This window comes from Cebus imitator, unplaced genomic scaffold (assembly GCF_001604975.1).
Source record: "Cebus imitator isolate Cc_AM_T3 unplaced genomic scaffold, Cebus_imitator-1.0 Scaffold231, whole genome shotgun sequence".
Classification (NCBI taxonomy): domain Eukaryota; kingdom Metazoa; phylum Chordata; class Mammalia; order Primates; family Cebidae; genus Cebus; species Cebus imitator.
Genome location: NW_016107546.1, coordinates 3,741,405 through 3,761,576, shown reverse-complemented (window position 1 = coordinate 3,761,576; position 20,172 = coordinate 3,741,405). Strand labels below are relative to the sequence as shown.

Sequence of the window (20,172 nt, the reverse complement as noted above, 5' to 3'; positions counted from 1 at the left end):
ACACGAACACACAATTTTGCAGCTTCTTTATTTCACCTAACAGTATAACATGGAGAGCCTTTCATTTTAGAATACACAGATTCACCTTATTCTATACATTATAGTGTAGATTAGGATTTTCAACCTTGGCACTAAGGACATTTGGGGCAGATAATCCTATGTTTTGGGGATTCTCCTGTGTGCTATGGGGTGTTTAGCAGCATCCCTGGCCTCTGCCCACCAGATGCCAGTAGCACCCCTCCCCAACCAGCTGTGACAAACAAAAAAGTCTCCAGGCACTGAGAAATGTCCCCTGCAGGCAACACCGCCTCCAGGGTGTTGAGAACTATTGGTGTAAGTATCTCATTTGTATCTATTCTTGTTAAGCCCCTAAGTAGAGTTCCTTTATTAAAATAAGATCCTGAGAAAGTAAAATTAAAATGTTAACCATTTATCTAACTTACAAAATTCAACCTTTGTACTCAGCTCAATGCCCTGAAACTCTTTGCTTCAAACTGATATGTGTATTTTCTCCCTAAGGGCTCAGTATAAAAAGGTAAATCAAGCGTTTAACATCCTCTTAAAGGTTACCAGGGTAAATTTAATTAAGCAAATCACCAGGCTGCCTCCCAGAGGAAGTCAGTATATCATCCTGCAAACTCTTTCCAATGAAGAAAATACTGCCCCAGAGGCCCCTGGTGTGAATGATACAACCGAAGCCTAGGCCAAATTGCAGGGTCTTTATTGCTGGCGGCCATGGAGGACTCTGGTCTCTCTAACCCACGGCCCCGAAAGGAGGGTGTCAAGACCTTTTATGCCCGTAAACCACCTCCTGGGCGGGGGTGAGGGTGAGGGGCTTCAGACATTCCTAAGGCCAGGGACTTCGGACGCTCCGATTGTTACTTAAGTGGTTCACAGAAGTCAAGATAAGCATTAGTTTACACATTGTCTGGTGGAAGTTACAGACCTTAGTTACTTATTACAAGTTGCAGGGGCCAAGATGGCGTGGGTTTGGACTGCTTGCCTGTCACATTAGGGTTACAGAGAGCAGTTTCAACGGAAAGCCGAGGTATGGTCGAGGCGTGCAGTTTGCCGGGCAATTGCCATGTCACATTCCCCCCTTGTTTTATTTACAGGAATTAAATCATTGATTCCTCCAGCAGGCTAGTATTGTTTGTTTGTTCTAAGGGAACTTAATTAATATCATTAATTTTACGGAGTCTACCCTAGATTTTATGAACCTGAGCAGTTGATTTAGGAAGCAGGGGCAGAAGATGGGTCCCAGCAGGAGTAGGGCCAGAGGTCCCCCCAGACCTGTAAGGAGGGAGGTGAGCCAAGGGGACCAGGAAAACATTTTTCGATACCAACTTTCTGAAGCCCCTCGAAGTTGTTTTCTGGTTTTGAGATTTTGTCTGAACAGGGAGAGGCTCTCTCGGATGAGGCCTGACCTATTAGCCTAGAAGCAACATTGTTCGTGATGGGGGGCACATAACCCCCCTTGTTTTAAGAATAACAAATCTAGTCCTCCCCTGTTTTGGAGGACCATTTTAGCCAAAGACAACCTGATCAGTGAGTTGGGAAATGGAGTTTTCCAAGTGGCTTAAATCAGTATCTGTGTGCTGAGAGAGAGTTTTAAAATTTTGGTCTCCAGTTATCTAAGAGTTGATATTCCAGCTGCGGTGGAGCCAGCAATACCTAATCCAACCAGTAGAGGGATGACGACAGGGATTTACAGCTCGGATTAGGGTGGCAAGGGTAAGAGTGCACAAGTCTTAGTGAATCGGGGGATGAATGTTTGATGCTCCATTGTCCTTCCGGTGGGGCAGTCTTGACGTGGATGTGATGAGTCCAAGCCTTGAGTGCAGTGGGTGTGGTCAGGATAACCGTGTAGGATCCCTTCCAATGGGGGGGGGGGTGAGGCCGTAGGTGGCAAACCTTTTAACAGGGACAGGGTCTCCAGGCTGGAAGGGGTGTGTCGGCTGGTCTGTGAAGTCCGATGAGGTGGGACGGTTGTCCTTAATGAGCTGGTGTACCTGGGATTGAACAGACTGGAGCACCTGTAAGGACTTGAGGAATGTATAATTATGGACTTCAGCATGCATGGTATCCGCGGGTCTGGGGAGTGGGAGGGGGCCTGCTGAACATAATTTTAAAAGGGGAGAAGCCTTTCTGATAGGGGGTGCATTGGACACAGAGGAGGACAAAGGAAGCAGGCTGACCCAGTTTTCACCGATCTCTAGGATAAATTTTTTAAGGGTTTCTTTCAGGGTCCGGTTCATTCATTTGACCTGTCCTGAACTCTGGGGACGATAGGCACAGTGTAATTTCCAGGATATACCCAGGGCCTTGGCTAGGCCCTGAGAAGTTTTGCAGTAAAGGCCGACCCATTGTCTGACCCCAGCGTTAGAGGGAGGCTGAACCGAGGAAGAATGTCCTGTAATGGTTTTTTCGTGACCACCAAAGCAGTCTTGGACCTAGTGGGGAAGGCTTCGACCAACCAGAGAACGTATCTATAAACACCAGGGGTATTTATAGCCATTTGCTGGGGGTTTTATTTCAGTGAAATCTACTTCCCAGTGTTCCCCAGGGCTAGTCCCTCTGAGTCTCACTCCTACCTGATTAGACCTGTTCCCTCCCGGATTTACTTGGGCACATACATCACACTGAGTAGTAATTTCCTTGATAAGTTCATGTAAGTGGGGAATGTAGTATTTGGCTTTTAGTAGTTCAATTAGTTTGGTCTGTCCTAAGTGAGTGGCCTGGTGTGTGTCCTTAACTAGGGCCCGTCCTAGAGCCTCGGGGACCACGATCCTTTGTTCCGGCAGTATCCACCGTCCTGTGTGGCACCCTGTTCCTTTGCAAAGTCCTTCTCACCTGAGGAGTACGTGGGCGTAGTGGGCAGAACTGGGGCGGGCAGGGTTACAAGGAGGGTCAATGGTTTCACTGGCCCATGGCTGCCTGCCTGGCCTGTAAGTCAGCAGCCCTGTTTCCCCATGCCTCTGGCGAATCCCCCTTTTGGAGTCCCTTGCAGTGGACTAATGCCACAGTCTTGGGCTTCCATATAGCCTCCAGCAGGGCTAGAATTTCCTCTTTATTTTTATAGCTTTTCCTTCTGAAGTAAGTAGTCTTCTTTCTTTATATATTGCTTCATGTACATGAGCTGTAGTGAAGGCATCACAGCTGTTGGTATAAATAGTGACAGTCTTTCCTTCTGCCCAGTTTAAGGCTTTTATCAGGGATCTAAGTTCAGCCTTTTGGGCTGACGTCCCATGAGGAAGGGCCTGGGCCCAGATGACCCGCTCTAGGGTAACTATGGCTGATACCTGACTCTGTTGACCATAAAACTGCGGCCATCCATATACAGTACCTCTTCCGGGTTCCATAAGGGGAAGTCGGTGAGGTCCAGTCGAGCAGCTTAGATGACATCTATTATTTGTTGACAGTCATGTATGGGTTCTTCTGGCTCACTATTAGGCAGCGGTGGGGCCGGATTTAGGACTGTAGTCTTCAGGAACTTGATGCAGGGCTGGTCCAAGAGTAGAGCCTGACACTGTACTATGCGGGCATTAGACACCCACCTTCCTGGAGCCCCGCGGAGTAGTGATTCTACTGCATGGGGTGCCACTAGGTTTAATTCCTGCCCCAGAGCCAGTCTGTCCGCCTCCTTTACCAACAGGGCTGTTGCTGCCATGGACTGAAGGCAGGCTGGCCACTCAGAGGCTATAGGATTAAGTCTTTTTGACAGATAGGCGACCAGCCTGGACTACAGTCCTAATGTCTGGGTGAGCACCCCCTTTGTGATTCCTTGTTTTTTATGTACAAACAACCGGAAGGGTTTAGAAATATCCGGCAAGGCCAGGGCTGGGGCTGAGGTAAGAGCAGTAAGTTTATCAAAAGCCTGTTGTTCTACTCCTGTCTGTCTAAATTAGGGGTTGATTTCCTCCTGTGCAGGCATACAGAGGCTTGGCTATTTCGGTGAAACCTAAAATCCATAGCCTACAGTACCCTACCGCCCCAAGGAACTTCCGAACTTGGCGTTTTGTGGTGGGGGTGGGTATCTGTAGTACTGCTTGGACTCGACTGGGCGCCAGCGCCCGGTTGCCTTTTTCTATGATATAGCCCAGGTAAGTAACCTTTTGTCAGACCTGGGGGATTGGTCTCAGCCCACACTCTGGGTACACTCTCCTGGAATTGGTGGAGGAGGTCCGACGTTGATCCCTGATTTGTTTCCAGTGATAAAGCTTCCTGCAAGAGATACTTGTCTGACAGAGCACAAGTGATGAGGATTTGCCGAGGTGCTTTTGATACAGAGGGCAAAGGGGGGATAGAGAGGCAGGCCTGATTTTCGCAGAAGGAGATGGTTGCTCCAACTTTGTGAAGTAGGTCGCGCCCTAATAGTGGGTAAGGCATCCTGGAAGAACTAAGACGGAATGGGTAACCGGTGCCGTTTCCTAATTCAACGACTCGATTTGTGGTCCATGAACTCGTCATGTTCTTCCCTGTGGCCCCCTGGATGACTGTTTTCCTACTGGATAGTGGTCCCAGAGGCTGAGTAAGCACTGAGTGGGCCACCCTGCTGTCTACTAAAAAACTGATAGGTTTTCCCCCAATCTTTAAAGTAGCCCTGGGCTCCTGGGGGCTTAAAAAATAAGAGCCCTGGCCCCGTTAATCCTGACCTCCTAAATTGAGGATAGCCCTCGGTGGCTTTTCCTGAGCGGTTTCTTGTCTTTTTCTCTCCCAGCGCTCATTTTTCAATGTCCCTTTTGTTTACAGTACTTACATTGATTTCTCTCTAATGGGGACTGGGGACCCTGGCGGCCCTTTTGCAAGGCTCCCTGCTCTCATGGAATGACTTGTGTCTCCTGAAGGGCTGCTATTACTGCCTTAGTAACTTTTTGTCTTGTATGGCTCCAGGAGTATCCCTGTTATCAAAAACCTTCTGGGCAATTTCCAGCAATTGGGTCAAATTCATTCCCTGGAATCCATCTAGTTTTTGTAACTTTTTCCTGATATCTGGGGCTGACTGGGAGACAAAGGCTAAGTTAATGGCCCATTGATTTTCCGGGACCTCAGGGTCTATAGGAGTACACGTACCCTACGCCTCCTGTAGGCGTTCCAGGAAAGCAGCCGGCAACTCTCGCGGACCTGAGTTACTGTTCCTACCTTGGAGAGTTGGATGGGCCTCCTAGCAGCCCCCTTAACCCCTGCTAAAAGATACCAGTGAAAAGTGTTCAGAGCCTGGTGACCCCCCGAGGTGTTGGGGTCCCATTGGGGTCGGGTAGAGGGAAAAACCTCTTCAATTCGGACCCGGTTCTCTTCTACTGTCCCTCCCCCTGGACCTATGATGGCTTTCAGGGCTTCCTGTCTAATTCTGCCTCTTTCCTCTGTGGTGAACAGAATCACTAATAATTGTTGGCGGTTGTCCCAAGTGGGGCCATGAGTCTGGAGTACAGATTCCAAGAGCCCTGTCAAAGCCTGAGGCTTCTCAGAGAATGGGGGATGTTGAGCCTTCTGACAGAACTTACTTCATGTTAAACCCCGCTGCCACCTCAAGTTTCCCAGACTCCCAGCACGACCCCCTCCTGGGGAACTTTCTTTTTCTTTAAATTAATTAATTAATTAATTAATTATTTAATTTTTTAAATAAAAAGACAGGGTTTCACCATGTCGGTCAGGCTGGTCTTGAACTCTCAACCTCAGGTGATCCGCCCGTCTTGGCCTCCAAAGTGCTCGGATTACAGGCGTGAGCCACCACGCCCCGACCCTGCGGAACTTTCCATCTGAGCAGGTCCCTAACCCTCCACCTCTCTCCTTCTTACCATTCCCCAGCACAACCCCCTCCCGGGAACTATTTCAGCAGTTCCCTAGCATGACTCCCTCCTGGGAACTATCAAACTCAGCAGTTCCCCAGCCCCTCCCCTCCTGCACAGCCCCTCACACCGGATGCATTTGCCGGCTTGCAGGCCATAAAAAATTTTTTTTTGCTATGCCATGGGTGCTGCGTGCCCATTTTGGGTGCAGCCTGGCAGCTTTTCTCCTGCTCTTAATAAAGGTGTTTCGGCCCTCTCTTTAATTTCTATCACCTTCCAGTTATATAAGTCACCTGACAAGAAGGGGATGTGAACAAAGAATGGGCGACCCCGATTGTCTTCTCCCATTGGGGGTGCCTCTCAAAGAGGAAGGACTGCCGGTGGGTGTGGAGCCCCCCTGTGGGTGTGCAGAGGGGAGAAAGATTGGTTACTGGTGCTGTCCGGGGGAGGATGATGAGGCCTGGATTTGGGAGGCCTTGAGTATGGTGGAGGTAATTCTTGATCTGCTGCCTCGGAAGGAAATACGGCTGGCACTAAAGGGGCTTTCTTAGGGCCTGCCAGCATAACTTGTAACCCAGCATGCTTTATGCAGCATTTAAGCCAAGAGGGGGGCTGTTGAACTAAGCCTAGCCACTGGTCAATGTATGGAAACTGATCTGGGTGCCCAGGGGAACCTGTCACCACATTCCATACAGCCTGTGTTACCTTGGGATTATATGTCCCGGTGTCTGGCCACTCTACCCCAAACGATGGCCACTACAATTTACACAGGGTGCGGAGTTTTCTCAGGGTTAGTTTTACCCCATATTGGCCTGAAAATCCAGCCTTGGAATTGGCCGTCACGCACTGGAGGGGAGTGCAGGGCCGGGAACCAGATGATCCCATCTGGTGTTTGTTTTTCTTTCTTAACCTACCAGTTGTTACCCGGACCTGTTTGCTTCTATAGCACTTCCAGCTCTGGAAAGTGTTGTACTTGGGCCTTGCCCTTTCCAGCACTGGTTTTAAGTATGCCTCTGCAGCAAGGTCTTGTAAGGAGGGGGCAACAAGCTTGATAGGCCTATCCCTGGTGCGAGGCAAGGAGATGGGAGAAAGCCAGGGGTGCAGGTCGATGTCACCCGCGTGGGACCACAGCGGTGAATGGTGAGCTTTTAGGAGATAAAAACCGCTTTGGTAGGATCTTCCCTTAGATGTGCCCTGGAGTCCAAGGGCTTAGGGAAGGTTGGAAAGTGACAAAACAAACGAACAAATGGGCCAGCAAATTAAGCAGGTGTGAGTTTTGAATTCACCACGCTTATAGAGATTACAAAACCTTTTCCAGTCAGTATTAACTGGTGGGTGGCAGCCAGCCTCCCAACACCAGGGGTGATGCCAAAAGTCGGAGATCAGGTGGGGGTAGGAGCAGGACCCACAATAATACTTAACCACTTTCTGACAGAATATATAGTGGTCTCTCTCTTTTTCCTTTTTTTTTTTTTTGCTCTAGGTGGACAAACAGTTCTTGCTTGTCTTCCTTAGAATCTGACTTTTAAGATTCCAGAAAAAGCTACAACTGAGTTGCCAGGGGGCAGAATCGCCTCACAGACATTTAAAGGAGAAAAGGAGGGGCCTAATGGTGAAAGAGGAAGAAGAAGGAGAATAAAGTTATTTCTAGGGGCATAAAGTCAGTGAAAGTCCCCTGCAACCAATGGTCATTTAACCAATTGAGAACATCATCTGGCCTTAGTGAGGCAGGCCTAAACCACCGCAGATAAGTTAATAAGCACTTCAGAAAACTAGAGAATCTACAGTAAAGACAGGACCACGGCTGGGCGTGGTGGCTCATGCCTATAATCCCAGCACTCTGGGAGGCCAAGGCAGGTGGATCACGAGGTCAAGAGATCGAGACCATCCTGGTCAACAAGGTGAAACCCCACCTCTACTAAAAATACAAATATTAGCTGGGCATGGTGGCATGCGCCTGTAGTCCCAGCTACTTGGGAGGCTGAGGCAGGATAATTGCTTGAACCCAGGAGGCGGAGGTTGCAGTGAGCCAAGATTGCACCATTGCACTCCAGCCTTGGTAACAAGAGTGAAACTCCATCTCACAAAAAAAAAAAAAAAAAAAAAGACAGGACCACGTGAGAGGTAGACAGACCCAGGGTGGGTGTCCCCCATGGGAGACCAATCTGATGCCTGCCTGGCCACATCCCTGAAGGGATATTTCAGAGCGTCTTGGCTAAGGTGTACTTGTATAAACCCCAGGCCTGGTCACCGCAGAGGTGAATCACCGTCATGCCCTATGACGTCTCCATGGAACCACAGGTGAAGGCCCTCACAGGTCCCATAGCCCACTGGCTGTGGGACCACACATATATGCACTCACTTTCTCACTCACACCAAGGTTATGGAAGACAACCGAAAACTGAATTACCCGAGCCTCCAGTGACGTCTCACGGTAGGCTTGCCTAGTCAGAGATTAACGACCGCGTCCGATCTCTTGACTTAGGCTCCTGATGGACCGGTTCCCCGATTTCCAGACCTGACTTACCTACAGAGGTTCCCGGGACCCTGAGGAATTTCGGGTCAACGTCGGCCAGGTAGTTGCCCGTCCAGGGCCGGAACTCTGGGGCCCTGGAACATCTCAGGGGGCGCCTCCCCTAAAGATCCCCAAGGCGGGGGCGGCCGCTTGGGCAAGACTCCAGGGATTTTGTCTGAGTGATGACGGAAAATTTCTGCTGGGGGCTCCAAATGTTGTATCCGAGCGAGCACAAAATCACCACCAAGACAAAGACTAGGCCAAATTACAGGGTCTTTATCGCCGGCGGCCGTGGAGGACTCGCGTCTCTCTAACCCATGGCCCTGAAAGGAGGGTGTCAAGACCTTTTATGCCTGTAAACCACCTCCTGGGCGGGGGTGAGGGCAAGGGGCTTTGGACATTCTGAGGGCCAGTGGACTTTGGACATTCTGTAAACCACCTCCTGGGCGGGGGTGAGGGTGAGGGGCTTTGGACATTCTGAGGGCCAGGGGACTTTGGACATTCCGATTGTTACTTAAGTGGTTCACAGAAGTCAAGATAATTGTGAGTTTACACATTGTCTGGGTAGAGTAGAAGTTACAGACCTTAGTTACTTATTACAAGTTGCAGGGGCCAAGATGGCTTGGGTTTGGACTGCTTGCCTGTCACATTAGGGTTACAGAGAGCAGTTTCGATGGAAAGCCGAGGTATGGTCGAGGTATGCAGTTTATGGGGCAATCGCCATGTCACAGCATGACTCTAGAGTCCTCTTTGTCATCAGCATCGCCACAGGAAGCTGGGCTCCATGTGGCCCTGCCTTCCCTCGAGACCAGGAGGTCTGATTCCTCATGCTTTGTTAAGTGTCAGATTTTGATGAACCTGGGGAGATGGAAGCAGAACCATGCCACACCGAAAGGTGCCTGTAGCTGACGCCTGCAAACATAGGGTTAGCATGGAAGATTAATTCCAGCAGTTTTTTATTTTGGTGTTAGGGAGCTGGTCTAAACCTTCTCATGGGGGATAACAAAATTAAGTTGTTTTTTAAAGGAGATAGTGGTGGTATTTTTGAGGAGACATAATTTGACCCATTGTATTTTTGTATGTTAGTAATCCAAAGTGATGTTGAGCTATGAATAACTTAATTTTTTAAATACCCATTACTTTAAAACTGCCACCTATTAGAAAGTTTGGTGTTTCTGGCCAAGTATGATGGCTCATGCCTGTAATCCCAGCACTCTGAGAGGCCAAGGTGGGTAGATCACTTGAGGCCAGGAATTCAAGATCAGCCTGGCCAACATGGCAAAACCCCATCTCCACTAAAAATACAAAAAATTAGCTGGTCGTGGTGGCACACACCTGTAGTCCTAGCTACTCAGGAGGCTGAGGCATGTGAATTGCTTGAACCCAGAAGGCAGAGGCTGCAGTGAGCTGAGACTGCGCCACTGCACTCCAGTCTGGGCAATACCGAAACTGTCTCAAAAAATAAAAAAAAAGAGAGGAAGAAAAGAAAGTTCGGTATTTCTTAGCTTCAATTACTATAATGCACCTAAACATTCCATTTTCATCTTAGTCTTCATTTAATTTGACTGAGAGAAGTTGCTCTTCAAGAGGAACTGTTTTTTATCCCGATTTAGGTAAGAAGGTACTCATTGTCTATGCGCACCAGGAACCCAGGTCTTTCAACGGATCCTTGAAGAATGTGACGGTAGACGAACTGAGCAGGCAGGGCTGCACAGTCACAGTGTCTGATTTATACGCCATGAACTTTGAGCCGAGGGCCACCAGGAAAGATATCACTGGTGAGTCATGTGATCAATGCTCTATTTGTAAAAACCATCTTTGTGCTTTTTACTTTAAAAAATGTTGACTTCCAGCTGCAAAATGGCATGGTAGAAGCAAGCTAGCTTCACTTTCCTCCACAGAAAAACCAAAAACAAATACATAGCACTGAGGTTATCTCCAGCAATATCCAAGAAGTCAAATATGAGGATGAAATAGTTCCCAAGAGCACACATAAGTGAAAAAACTCCAAGCAGATGGTAAGAGAATTGCACTTTCATATCCACAACACATCTCCTCACAAACTACCCAGCACCAACTGTGTGGGAAGTTTCCTCCCAAGTCACAGTTTCTACCGTGGAAAAATAGATCAACGTGGACAGTCAGCTTCCCGATTTTCTTGAGTTCACTGGAAGAAGACCTTTTCCTGCCTCAACCCCAGAGAAGCATCAGGAGTGCCTAAACGGATAAATATACCTGACGACAGCCAGAGACGATGGAGGGAGATGGGAGTATCATCCCCAGCCCTGAAAACTCTGATCTGTAAATTAGCTAAAGCAGATGCCAAACCAGAGTGGCTGTTCAGCAGCACCACACTGCAGGAGGTACATTCAGCAGGTCCCCTGGGCATGAACTGCCACCCAGCCTTCCCACACTTCCCAGGCTATTCCCTTTGGAACGTCTCATATTCAGGACTGGCAGCACTCTGATCAGTTACTACAGTTGAGGTAAACCTGGGCATAAGCCACCATCTAGTGCCGAAAAGGAGGCAGTGACTTAGTAGAGGGGGAAAAAAGAAATTTAATAGGAAAATTGCAAAGACTTTCTAAACAAATATATGTAATGAAAATGAAAACAAGTCAGACTTAAAAGACTGAAATAAATAGATGTCATCCACAAGAAACACAGTAAACAGGGAACAGTGACCTCTCCAGACAGACAAAGCAAGGATCCAGTGACTGAATCTAGCGAGACGGCTCTGTTTGGGCTCTCTAAGAATTTAAAATAGCATTTTTAAGGAAATTCACTAATCTTCAAGATGACACAGAAAAGCAATTCAGAAATGTATCAGATAAATTTAACAAAGATTAGTGAATTTCCTTTAAAATGCTATTTTAAACATTTATATCTTCAAATGTTTTCTTTTTGCACATTAGTGTTTTTCCTTTGTATTGAATAATTCCCTTGAGCCTTTCTTATAATATGGGTCTGGTGGTGGTACTACTGGTAAACGTCAGTACACAGAACACTCTAATACTGTAATTGTGTGCAACCCACTCATCCTAGTATGAAGTCTAACAGAAAAATCTATCAACAACAATAATCACTATGGTGACCTGTTAAGAGCCAGTGATAAGCAATATAAAATATGTAAATTGAGACACAAATACTCAAAAATGTGGGGGTGGGCATGACTTCAGAATGTAGAGTTTATTTTTTTAGACCTGTTTGGCGTTGAACAAGACATCCACCCTCTGTTAGGTCTCAGTTTGCTCTCTGGTAAATTGAGAAATACACCAGTCCCCCCAGTTGTTATGAAGAAAGTTGATATATATGGAGCACAGCACCTGCTAGGTAGGAAGTGCTCAATCATTGGCCCTCCCAGACTCTTTCTCTTTCCCTAGCCTGGACCCAGGGTCCAGCTTCTGGTCAGGCTGCAGCAAATGTCTTTGACTTGCTCTGAGAAGCCTGGTATACACAGGGCTACCGGGATGGTGGGGATGGGCTGTAGATGCCCACCTAAGAGTGAGAATGTTTGGCCTCTTCCCCCACACAGGTGCACTTTCTAATCCTGAGGTTTTTAGTTATGGAGTGGAAATGTACGAAGCCTACAAGAAAAGGTCTCTGCCTGGCGACATCACTGATGAGCAGAAAAAGGTTCAGGAGGCTGATCTAGTGATATTTCAGGTTTGTTTTTCTCTAATTAATATATTGAATCAAATTCATCTTATGTACAAACGCTTTCTGAATATTGAGTTTTGTGCTGCTTCTAGAAGTGGAATCAATGTTTTTAGCACAGTTGCACACTTACTGTGCAGCAGGAAAAGTCGCGGGAAACGGATCTCCTGAGCACTGAATTACAGGAGGAAAGAGTTTATTATTATAGCTGGGAGCTGAGGAAATTATCTGTCCAAATTCGCTCATCTAACAAGGGAAGGTTTTGCCTTTATATAGGCTTATACTTAAGATATTACACGTGGAAGAATCTTAGGTTTATAGCTTTAGAAATCACATACGAAAAGGGTCTCGGTTTACAGCTTCAGGAATCACATACGAAAGGGTTCCGGTTTACAGTTGTGGGACGCACACGTGAAAAGGTTTCTGGTTTGATCTTGTTTTAAGTAAAAATAGTGCCTTCCAGAGAGTTTCCCCAAGACCAAGCCTACCACCTACAGGAAGGTGAAACAGGAGGCGCCAGTCGGTCAGCCTTTTCTTCTATTGAAATACAGTGTGATAGTCAAAGGGGAAGTTGATCTGAGATGCCTGGGTCGCCTTCCTCAACTGGGCAAATGTTGTAACCTAGTTGCAACACTTCACCTAGTTACAACACTACTTTGAACACTTTATCTAGCTGTACACTACTTTAAACACTTTACCTAATTGGGTAAAGGCATCCATGTAGCCAGTATCACTCACTCAAAATCCTGACCACCATGTAAATAGGGGTGAAGAATTTTTCTGTTAGCCCAGTGGTCCAAGAACCGTCTGAATCCTGCCAGACTTGTTGCATTCCTTCTCTTCCAGTTCCCACCCTGAGACATTTTGGGGCTGCTTGAGAACCACATTTGTTTGCACAAATGCTTATCCGGGTAAATCAGGCCAAATGCAACTCCTTAAATATCCTGCCTTAAACATCCTGATCATCAATAGGAAAATCTCTGGGTTCCATCCTCTCAGTGGTTCCTTCACCCTCCACCTAGTAACCTTCCTGTATTTGGGCTCACAAGGAGATGAGGTCACTGCAGAGAGAACTGGCCCCGCAAAACGGCCTCCAGGAGTGCTAACTCAGCAGGCCACTTCCCACTACTGCAAGGAAGATGTGTCCACATGGCTGTGACTGTGTAAGCCTGGAAGCAGAGTACGCACATGAGCTTTGAGGGAATTGTTGGGTGGACAGCAATTCCTGTCCAACTAGAAAGCAAGGGGAATCTATTCTAAGGGCTCTGGTCACTTGGGCCTCCTGGATCCCAAGGACAGAGCTGTAGCTGCTCTTATCCTTGGATTCCCATCTGCTCCTTTCTGCCTCTTGCTTCTGTTCTCTCTCGCTGCGTGTCAGGGACTGGATCCAGAATTTCCAAGCAAGGGATCTGATTGATCCAGATTGTTTCTATTTTTCTTTCTTTTTTCTTTTTCTTTCTTTTTTTTTTTTTTTAAAGATGGGGTTTCACCATGATGGCCAGGCTGGTTTTGAACTCCTGACCTCAGGTGATCCACCCACCTCGGCCTCCCAATGTGCTAGGATTATAGGCGTGAGCCACAGCACCTGGCGGATGGTTTCTGTTTTTCAACCCCACTTGAGGACGGAGAGTGGGTGGGAGAATGAGAGCATTGCTCTCATGAGCCCACCATGTGAGTGCAAGGCAGGGGGTGAAGGGCATGTGACCACTTTCTGGACAAAACCACATGTCCAGAATGATGATGTCCCCAACTCTTCATAAAAGCAACCTGCATGTGCTGGAAGACAGCTGTCTCATCCCTGCCCAGGCTTGCCTCTGCACACCCCTTCCTGACACCAGCACTTTCTCTTTTTGGAGTGCAGTGGCGCGATCTCGGCTCACCACAACCTCCACCTACTAGGTTCAAGCAATTCTCCTACCTCAGCCTTCTGAGTAGCTGGAATTACAGGCATGTGCTACCACGCCTGGCTAATTTGTGTGTCTCTCTGTGTGTATGTATTTTTAGTAGAGACAGGGTTTCTCCATGTTGGCCAGGCTGATCTCGAACTCCCGACCTCAGGTGATCTGCCCACCTCAGCCTCCTGAAGTGCTGGGATTACAGGCGTGAGCCACCGCGCCCGGCCCACCAGCCCTTTCTTTACTCAGTCACCTTGCATTGCTAATGTGGCCGATGTGCAGGATGTTCTTTGTCCTAATTACAGGTGCGTGGATTCATAGTCTTCAGAACTAGGTGACCATGTGGTTTATCATCCATGCCTTAATACCATGCCGGTACAATGGGCCTGTATCCTGGGGCGCATGGTACCAGCAGAATCACACTCAGCTCTCTGCTCTGCATCTCCTGTCTTCCTCGGGTCAGCCGGCCACGTGGAGCCCGCTTCTTCTCCCCACACCCATAACCAGGTGGATGGGTAGGCTGAGATCTGGCCTTTCTATAATAGCCTTTCTTTTGTTTCACTTCATTTCACTCCATTTCCCTGCCTTCCCTTTTTTTTCTGATACTTTGTCCAGAGGGTCTGCATTATAAGGTTTTGTTTTTATTCAACATTAATAAAAATTTCATTCACCACTACCATACTACTAATATCAGAGCCCACCACTCACCGAGCATTGATTTTGGGCACGGTGGTGTGTCCTCGAATCCTCACCAGGATGCTGTGAGCTGCGAGCTATTAGCAGCCCTATTTGATGAATCAGGAAAAGGAGGCACAAGGAGACCAAGTAACTTGTCAGTGTCACACAGAGGCAGGTTGTGGAGCTTGGGTTTCAATGCCAAGTCCTGAGTTTGTTTTATATTGAAAGCACATGAGACATTGGCTTCCTCCTTTGCTAACAGATGATTGCCTATGTTCATTTCCCGTCCCAGGTGGTAACACCGGATGTAATGTGAGGGCATTTATGGGATAGGGAGGTCTTACTGCTGGTCTACAGAATCCACACATAGGACCTTAGTTGTTGCCAGAATCCATAGCTGCTCAGCACCTGGTTCAGTCTGAATCCTAGATGCTCACAACACACCCCAAGCAGGGGAAGGGGCACGCTTTTCCACAGACTTCCTTTTGATTGGCGTGGTCACAGATTGCTGCTCCCTAGCCAGTGTCATGCAGAGCTCCTTGTCCCCTCCCTGCCTGTACAGAGCCAGCATCAGGGGCTGTCACTGGGGGATGCAGAGCTACCTGTAACAGCAACAAGGACCACTGTCAACTCCGTTCCCATCTCACGTCCACATTGCACCTTTCAGAGCTGACCACATGGGTTACCCTCACCTGCCCAGCTGCCAGGGAAGAGGAGGGCTGTGGGCTTCATTTCGAATCACCAGATAGCCTAAACTAGGAAACCTCAGTTTCTGTTTGCTGTTGCCGCCCACAGTTTCCGCTGTACTGGTTCAGCGTGCCGGCTATCCTGAAGGGCTGGATGGATAGGGTGCTGTGCCAGGGCTTTGCCTTTGACATCCCAGGATTCTACGATTCCGGTTTGCTCCAGGTATGTGCTCTTCGATCAGGATCACTGTGGACAATTGTAGTGAGGGGACGGAGGCATGCATCTTCTGTCGAGCTACATTTCTAGTTTCCTTTTTCTTCCTTGGCAAATATTGATTGAGCATCCACTATATACAGAGCACCATGTGCTGCACACGGGTGAGCACAGCATCGTTTTTGGTTCTGGAACAAAAAGTTATGGAACTTTTTGTCTAGTGGGGCTGCAGACCCATCCACAGCATACTACATGCGTGGCAAACAAGGGAGTGGGCCAGGTGTCAGGTGACGGGTGACCTGGACAACTTTACCTGGGCAACCTGGTGACCAGCCCTGGCCCCAGAGAGAGCATCTCCTTCATGGTGCAGAGTCCAGCCCTGGCCTGGCACAGGTTCACCTCCCTGAGGATCATGTTCCTGCTGTGAGACAAGATCATGTAACACCCATATGGCAGGGTGAGGAGGGCTTGGAACCTGGTAGATGTGCAACACATGGTAGCTATGAACTTCTTCTTCTTTTTTTTTTTATAAAGACGGGGTTTCACCATGTTGGTCAGGCTGGTCTTGAACTCCTGACCTCAGGTGATCCGCCCGCCTTGGCCTCCAAAGTGCTTGGATTACAGGCATGAGCCACCACGCCTGGCCAGCTATGAAATTCTCACTAAAAGCATTATTTTTAAGGCCAGGCGCGGTGGCTCATGCCTGTAATCCCAGCACTTTGGGAGGCCGAGGCAGGTGAATCACCTGAGGTCAGGAGTTCAAGACCAGCCTGGCCAACATGGTGAAACCCCATCTTGACTAAAAATACAAAAATTAGCTAGGCGTGGTGACAGGTGCCTGTAGTCCCAGGTACTTGGGAGGCTGAGGCAGGTGACTCACTTGAACCTGGGAGGTGGAGTTTGCAGTGAACCAAGATCGCTTCATTGCACTCCAGCCTGGGTGACAGAGTGAGACTCCATCTCAAAAAACAAACAAAAAAAAAGGAATGACTTTTAAATTCTAAAATCCTCAGAAAATAAATGCATGTAAGGGAAACACACTGAGTAACCAAGATCTGTCTTGGACCATGAATGGTGCTACCACTTACTGAACAGCCCTGTGTGCTGGGAACCTCGTCCTACAGTCAGTGCCTCCGCCATATTGTCACACATGGCGTCATGGAAACCTGGTTTCCACCAGCAACCTGGGCATGTTAGAGCTTATGTGCTCTATTCACTTGGATTGTCTCCTCCTCCTGTTGGGATGGCATTGTCACTGTGGATGGGACATTCACTTGTATTGTCTCCTCCTGTTGGGATGTCATTGTCACTTGTGGATGGGACATTCACTTGTATTGTCTCCTCCTCCTGTTGGGATGTCATTGTCACGTGTGGATGGGACATTCACTTGGATTGTCTCCTCCTCCTATTGGGATGTCATTGTCACCTGTGGATGGGACATTCACTTGGATTGTGTCCTCCTCCTGTTGGGATGTCGTCATTACCTGTGGATGGGAGGGTTGCATTTGTCCATCCCTGGAGGATGCCCACACACATGTTCCCTGCTGGCTGTGCTGAGCCGGTGCACTGGAGGCACGTCAGCATTTCTGCCCTCTTCTGGAGTTCACACAAATGCATCTGCTTTCTCCCCTGCAGGGTAAACTAGCGCTCCTTTCCGTAACCACAGGAGGCACGGCTGAGATGTACACGAAGACAGGAGTCAGTGGAGACTTTCGATACTTCCTGTGGCCACTCCAGGTAGACCAGCTGCAAGTGGCTCCCTTGGTTGTCAGGACATGCACACATGTGCACACACACGCACACATACATGCTCTCAGCTCCCCGAGGGGTGAGGTGAGATGGGATGTAAGCATGATACCCCACGCCATTTTGACTCCCCTGGATACAGAAAACTATAACATTTTGCCTCTTTTCAGTGTTTTACTTGACAAATTTGAAAAGCTTGACCAATAGGGAAAACGTGCCCTCATTACAGCTTTTGATACAGTTTGGGTGGAAGCTAAACCAAACCTGCTTATCCTGATGTCTGCTCTTGGTCAGCAGAGGTGGCCTTGCATATGTTGTGATGGGTGCAGGTGGAGGCTGCTCACATGGCTCTGGCAGTGCTTGGTGAGGCCACACTGCCCTTGGATGCTGGCAAGTGGTGCCCCAGGCCCCATACAAGGGGCCTGTGGGAGCCAGTCCACACCCACGTCCCATTACCCAGGCCCCGCCCAGGCCTGCTTCCCCAGGGGACCCCTTGCTGCCTGTGTGAGTGCCCCTGGGCCAGAGAGATTAGGGTCTAGTAGTGGCTGCCTGCCAAAGGGAAGGTGGTGGGCAGAGCAGTTCCAATATGCTGGGGTGTCTGGCAAAGGAACCCCTGGTGAGGGGTGGCAGAGGGAGGGAGTGGGGAGCAGACTCTAGGTCAGGGACTCCAGGGAACCCAGAAACCTAAGGGGCAACTGTCCTTCCAGTTTGTTTAAGCGGGGGAGAGGGGGTTGTCGAGGCAGGAGAAGAGCTCATTCTTGAGGGGTAGGGAGCTTGCTGGGAAAATACACGCATTGCCCCTTTCCCATGAGCTCTCTTTAGGTGTGCATGCGTTGCCGACGTCCTATTGGGTTGTTGGTATTTTTAAATATTCTATTTGTCAGCACTCTTCATATATCAGAGAAATTAATCCTATTATGTTCTTTCAAAACACGAAGTTTTTTTCTTCCTATAGGCAGTGCACATTGGCTGAGTTCCTCCCTTGCTTTTGTTGTTATTTGCTATTATAAATAGGATTTTGTCTTCAATTACATCTTCTAAAAGTTCTTTGAATTGTTGAAAGCTATTGATTGCTGAATATTGGTTTTTTACGCAGGCCATTTGCTGTTTTCTCCTCCTAATCCTAATTTTTTCTTAGTTTCCAGTAATAAAGTCATGTTGTCTGAGGCCAGGTGCAGTGGCTCACACCTGTAATCCCAGCACATTGGGAGGCCAAGGTGGGCAGATCACCTGAGGTCAGGAGTTCAAGACCAGCCTGGCCAATATGGCAAAACCCTGTCTCTCCTAAAAATACTAAAATCAGCCAGTGTGGTGGCACACGCCTGTAGTCCCAGCTACTGGGGAGGCTGAGGCAGGAGAATCGCTTGAACCCGGGAGACAGAGGTTGCAGTGAGCCGAGATTGTGCCACTGCACTCCAGCCTGGGCAACAGAGTGAGAATTCACCTCAAAAATAAACAAATAAGTAAATAAAATAATAAATAAATAAAGCCATGTTGTCTGAGAAAAAAAAATGTAGAAAGTGGCGTGTGGGCCTCTCACTTCCCACCTGACAGGGCAGTCCCGGGTGTGGGTGTGGGTTTTAAAGGAAGTAACTCAGAGGGTTGAGTGTGATATTTCTAGGAGAAAAAGTAGTCCTCTTTGAAAGGAGAAAGTATGTGATTCCCATCAATTACTGATAGTCTACTGAAGGAAATGATCATTTACAAGCCTGACCTTGCTTCTTCACAGGCCAACTGGTCTCTTACGTGTCATTAGCCAAGTTCAAATTCTTCTTGCTTTTGAAAAAAAATTTATATTTTTTTCAGTCTCCAGAAGTATGTTTTATAGCAAAAAAAAAAATGAGACATATAAAATATAAAAGAGAAAGTCTCTTAAATTCCCCCCCCCCCGCAAAACATACACACCTCAGAGAGAATCACTTTAAATAATTTGATTTGTTTTCTTAGGGCCCATATATTTTCTCACGTACATAATTTTTATTATTAGGCTTATTATGTTTACCGCTTTTTTACATAAATGGTATAACATAAATACTGCTTAAAATTTGTTGCTGTTTTCATTTAAAAGGTATCTTGAACAAACTTCCGTGGTACACATTACAGCTGGAATAACCTCATTCTGGAATAAGCTATAATGTGAATGTGCCTTAATTTGCCCAGTCAAGCAGAACTATAATGTTTGGTGTCTGAATCCGTTGCAAAGATTGCAGGTTAAGTGCAATTATAAAAATAGAGTTTGGAAATTCCAGGAGCCCTAGGTTCTTCACCATGCTTACGCAAGGCTTGCATCCTAAAGCTACAGGGAGGTTTAGCTTTCAATTGCCTCATAACATTAAGGTGGTTTCATGATTTTTTGAAGGTTTGTTTCACACCATTTCTCCCCTTAAATCATTTAACCAAATGGTATGTAACAGGTGAAGTTTCTCATGAGTTCTTTCCTTCCCTTGTGGCTTTAGCATGGCACATTACACTTCTGTGGATTTAAAGTCCTTGCTCCTCAGATCAATTTTGCTCCTGAAATTGCATCCAAAGAAGAAAGAAAGGGGATGGTGGCTGCGTGGGCCCAGAGGCTGCAGACCATCTGGAAGGAGGAGCCCATCCCCTGCACAGTCCCCTGGTACTTTGGGCAATAACTCTGTGGCACGTGGACATCATGTAAGCAGCACACCAGGAGACCCAGGTGCAGGCAGAGAGAAGATGGTGCGGTCATGAAATAAAATTACAATGTAACTACCTGGAGATACTTGTTTCTTTCTTTTTGCTTGTTGTTGTTGTTAATTTTAGCTGTAAGGAGTAAATGGGCAGTATTGTTTCAGGGGTATATTGTGTGGTGCTGGGGGTTGGGCTTCTATTGATCTCATTGTCTAAATAGTGAGCATAGTTCCCAATAGATAGTTTTTCAATACTTCCTTTCCTCTCTTCATTCCCACTTTGGGATTTCCAGTGTCTATTGATCCCATCTTTACGCCCCTGTTGGAAACAAATGCTGGGT

At 47.6% G+C, this 20,172-nt stretch overlaps 1 protein-coding gene across 4 annotated transcripts in view; it reads left to right on the top strand.

Moving 5' to 3' along the window:
• Positions 1-19,919, top strand: part of NQO2 (N-ribosyldihydronicotinamide:quinone reductase 2) — a 25,772-nt gene extending 5,853 nt beyond the window's left edge. For 3 of the 4 annotated variants that reach the window (XM_037727468.1, XM_037727470.1, XM_017497478.2), the window contains 6 exons: positions 9,918-10,082; positions 11,545-11,637; positions 11,840-11,970; positions 15,330-15,443; positions 17,070-17,171; positions 19,637-19,919. In XM_037727468.1, coding sequence (XP_037583396.1) covers positions 9,918-10,082; positions 11,545-11,637; positions 11,840-11,970; positions 15,330-15,443; positions 17,070-17,171; positions 19,637-19,813 — 782 coding nt within the window. In that variant the 3' untranslated portion in view covers positions 19,814-19,919. The remainder of the gene's footprint in view (positions 1-9,917; positions 10,083-11,544; positions 11,638-11,839; positions 11,971-15,329; positions 15,444-17,069; positions 17,172-19,636) is intronic. The other variant, XM_037727469.1, reaches the window with a different exon arrangement.
• The last annotated feature ends 253 nt before the right edge of the window (positions 19,920-20,172 follow it).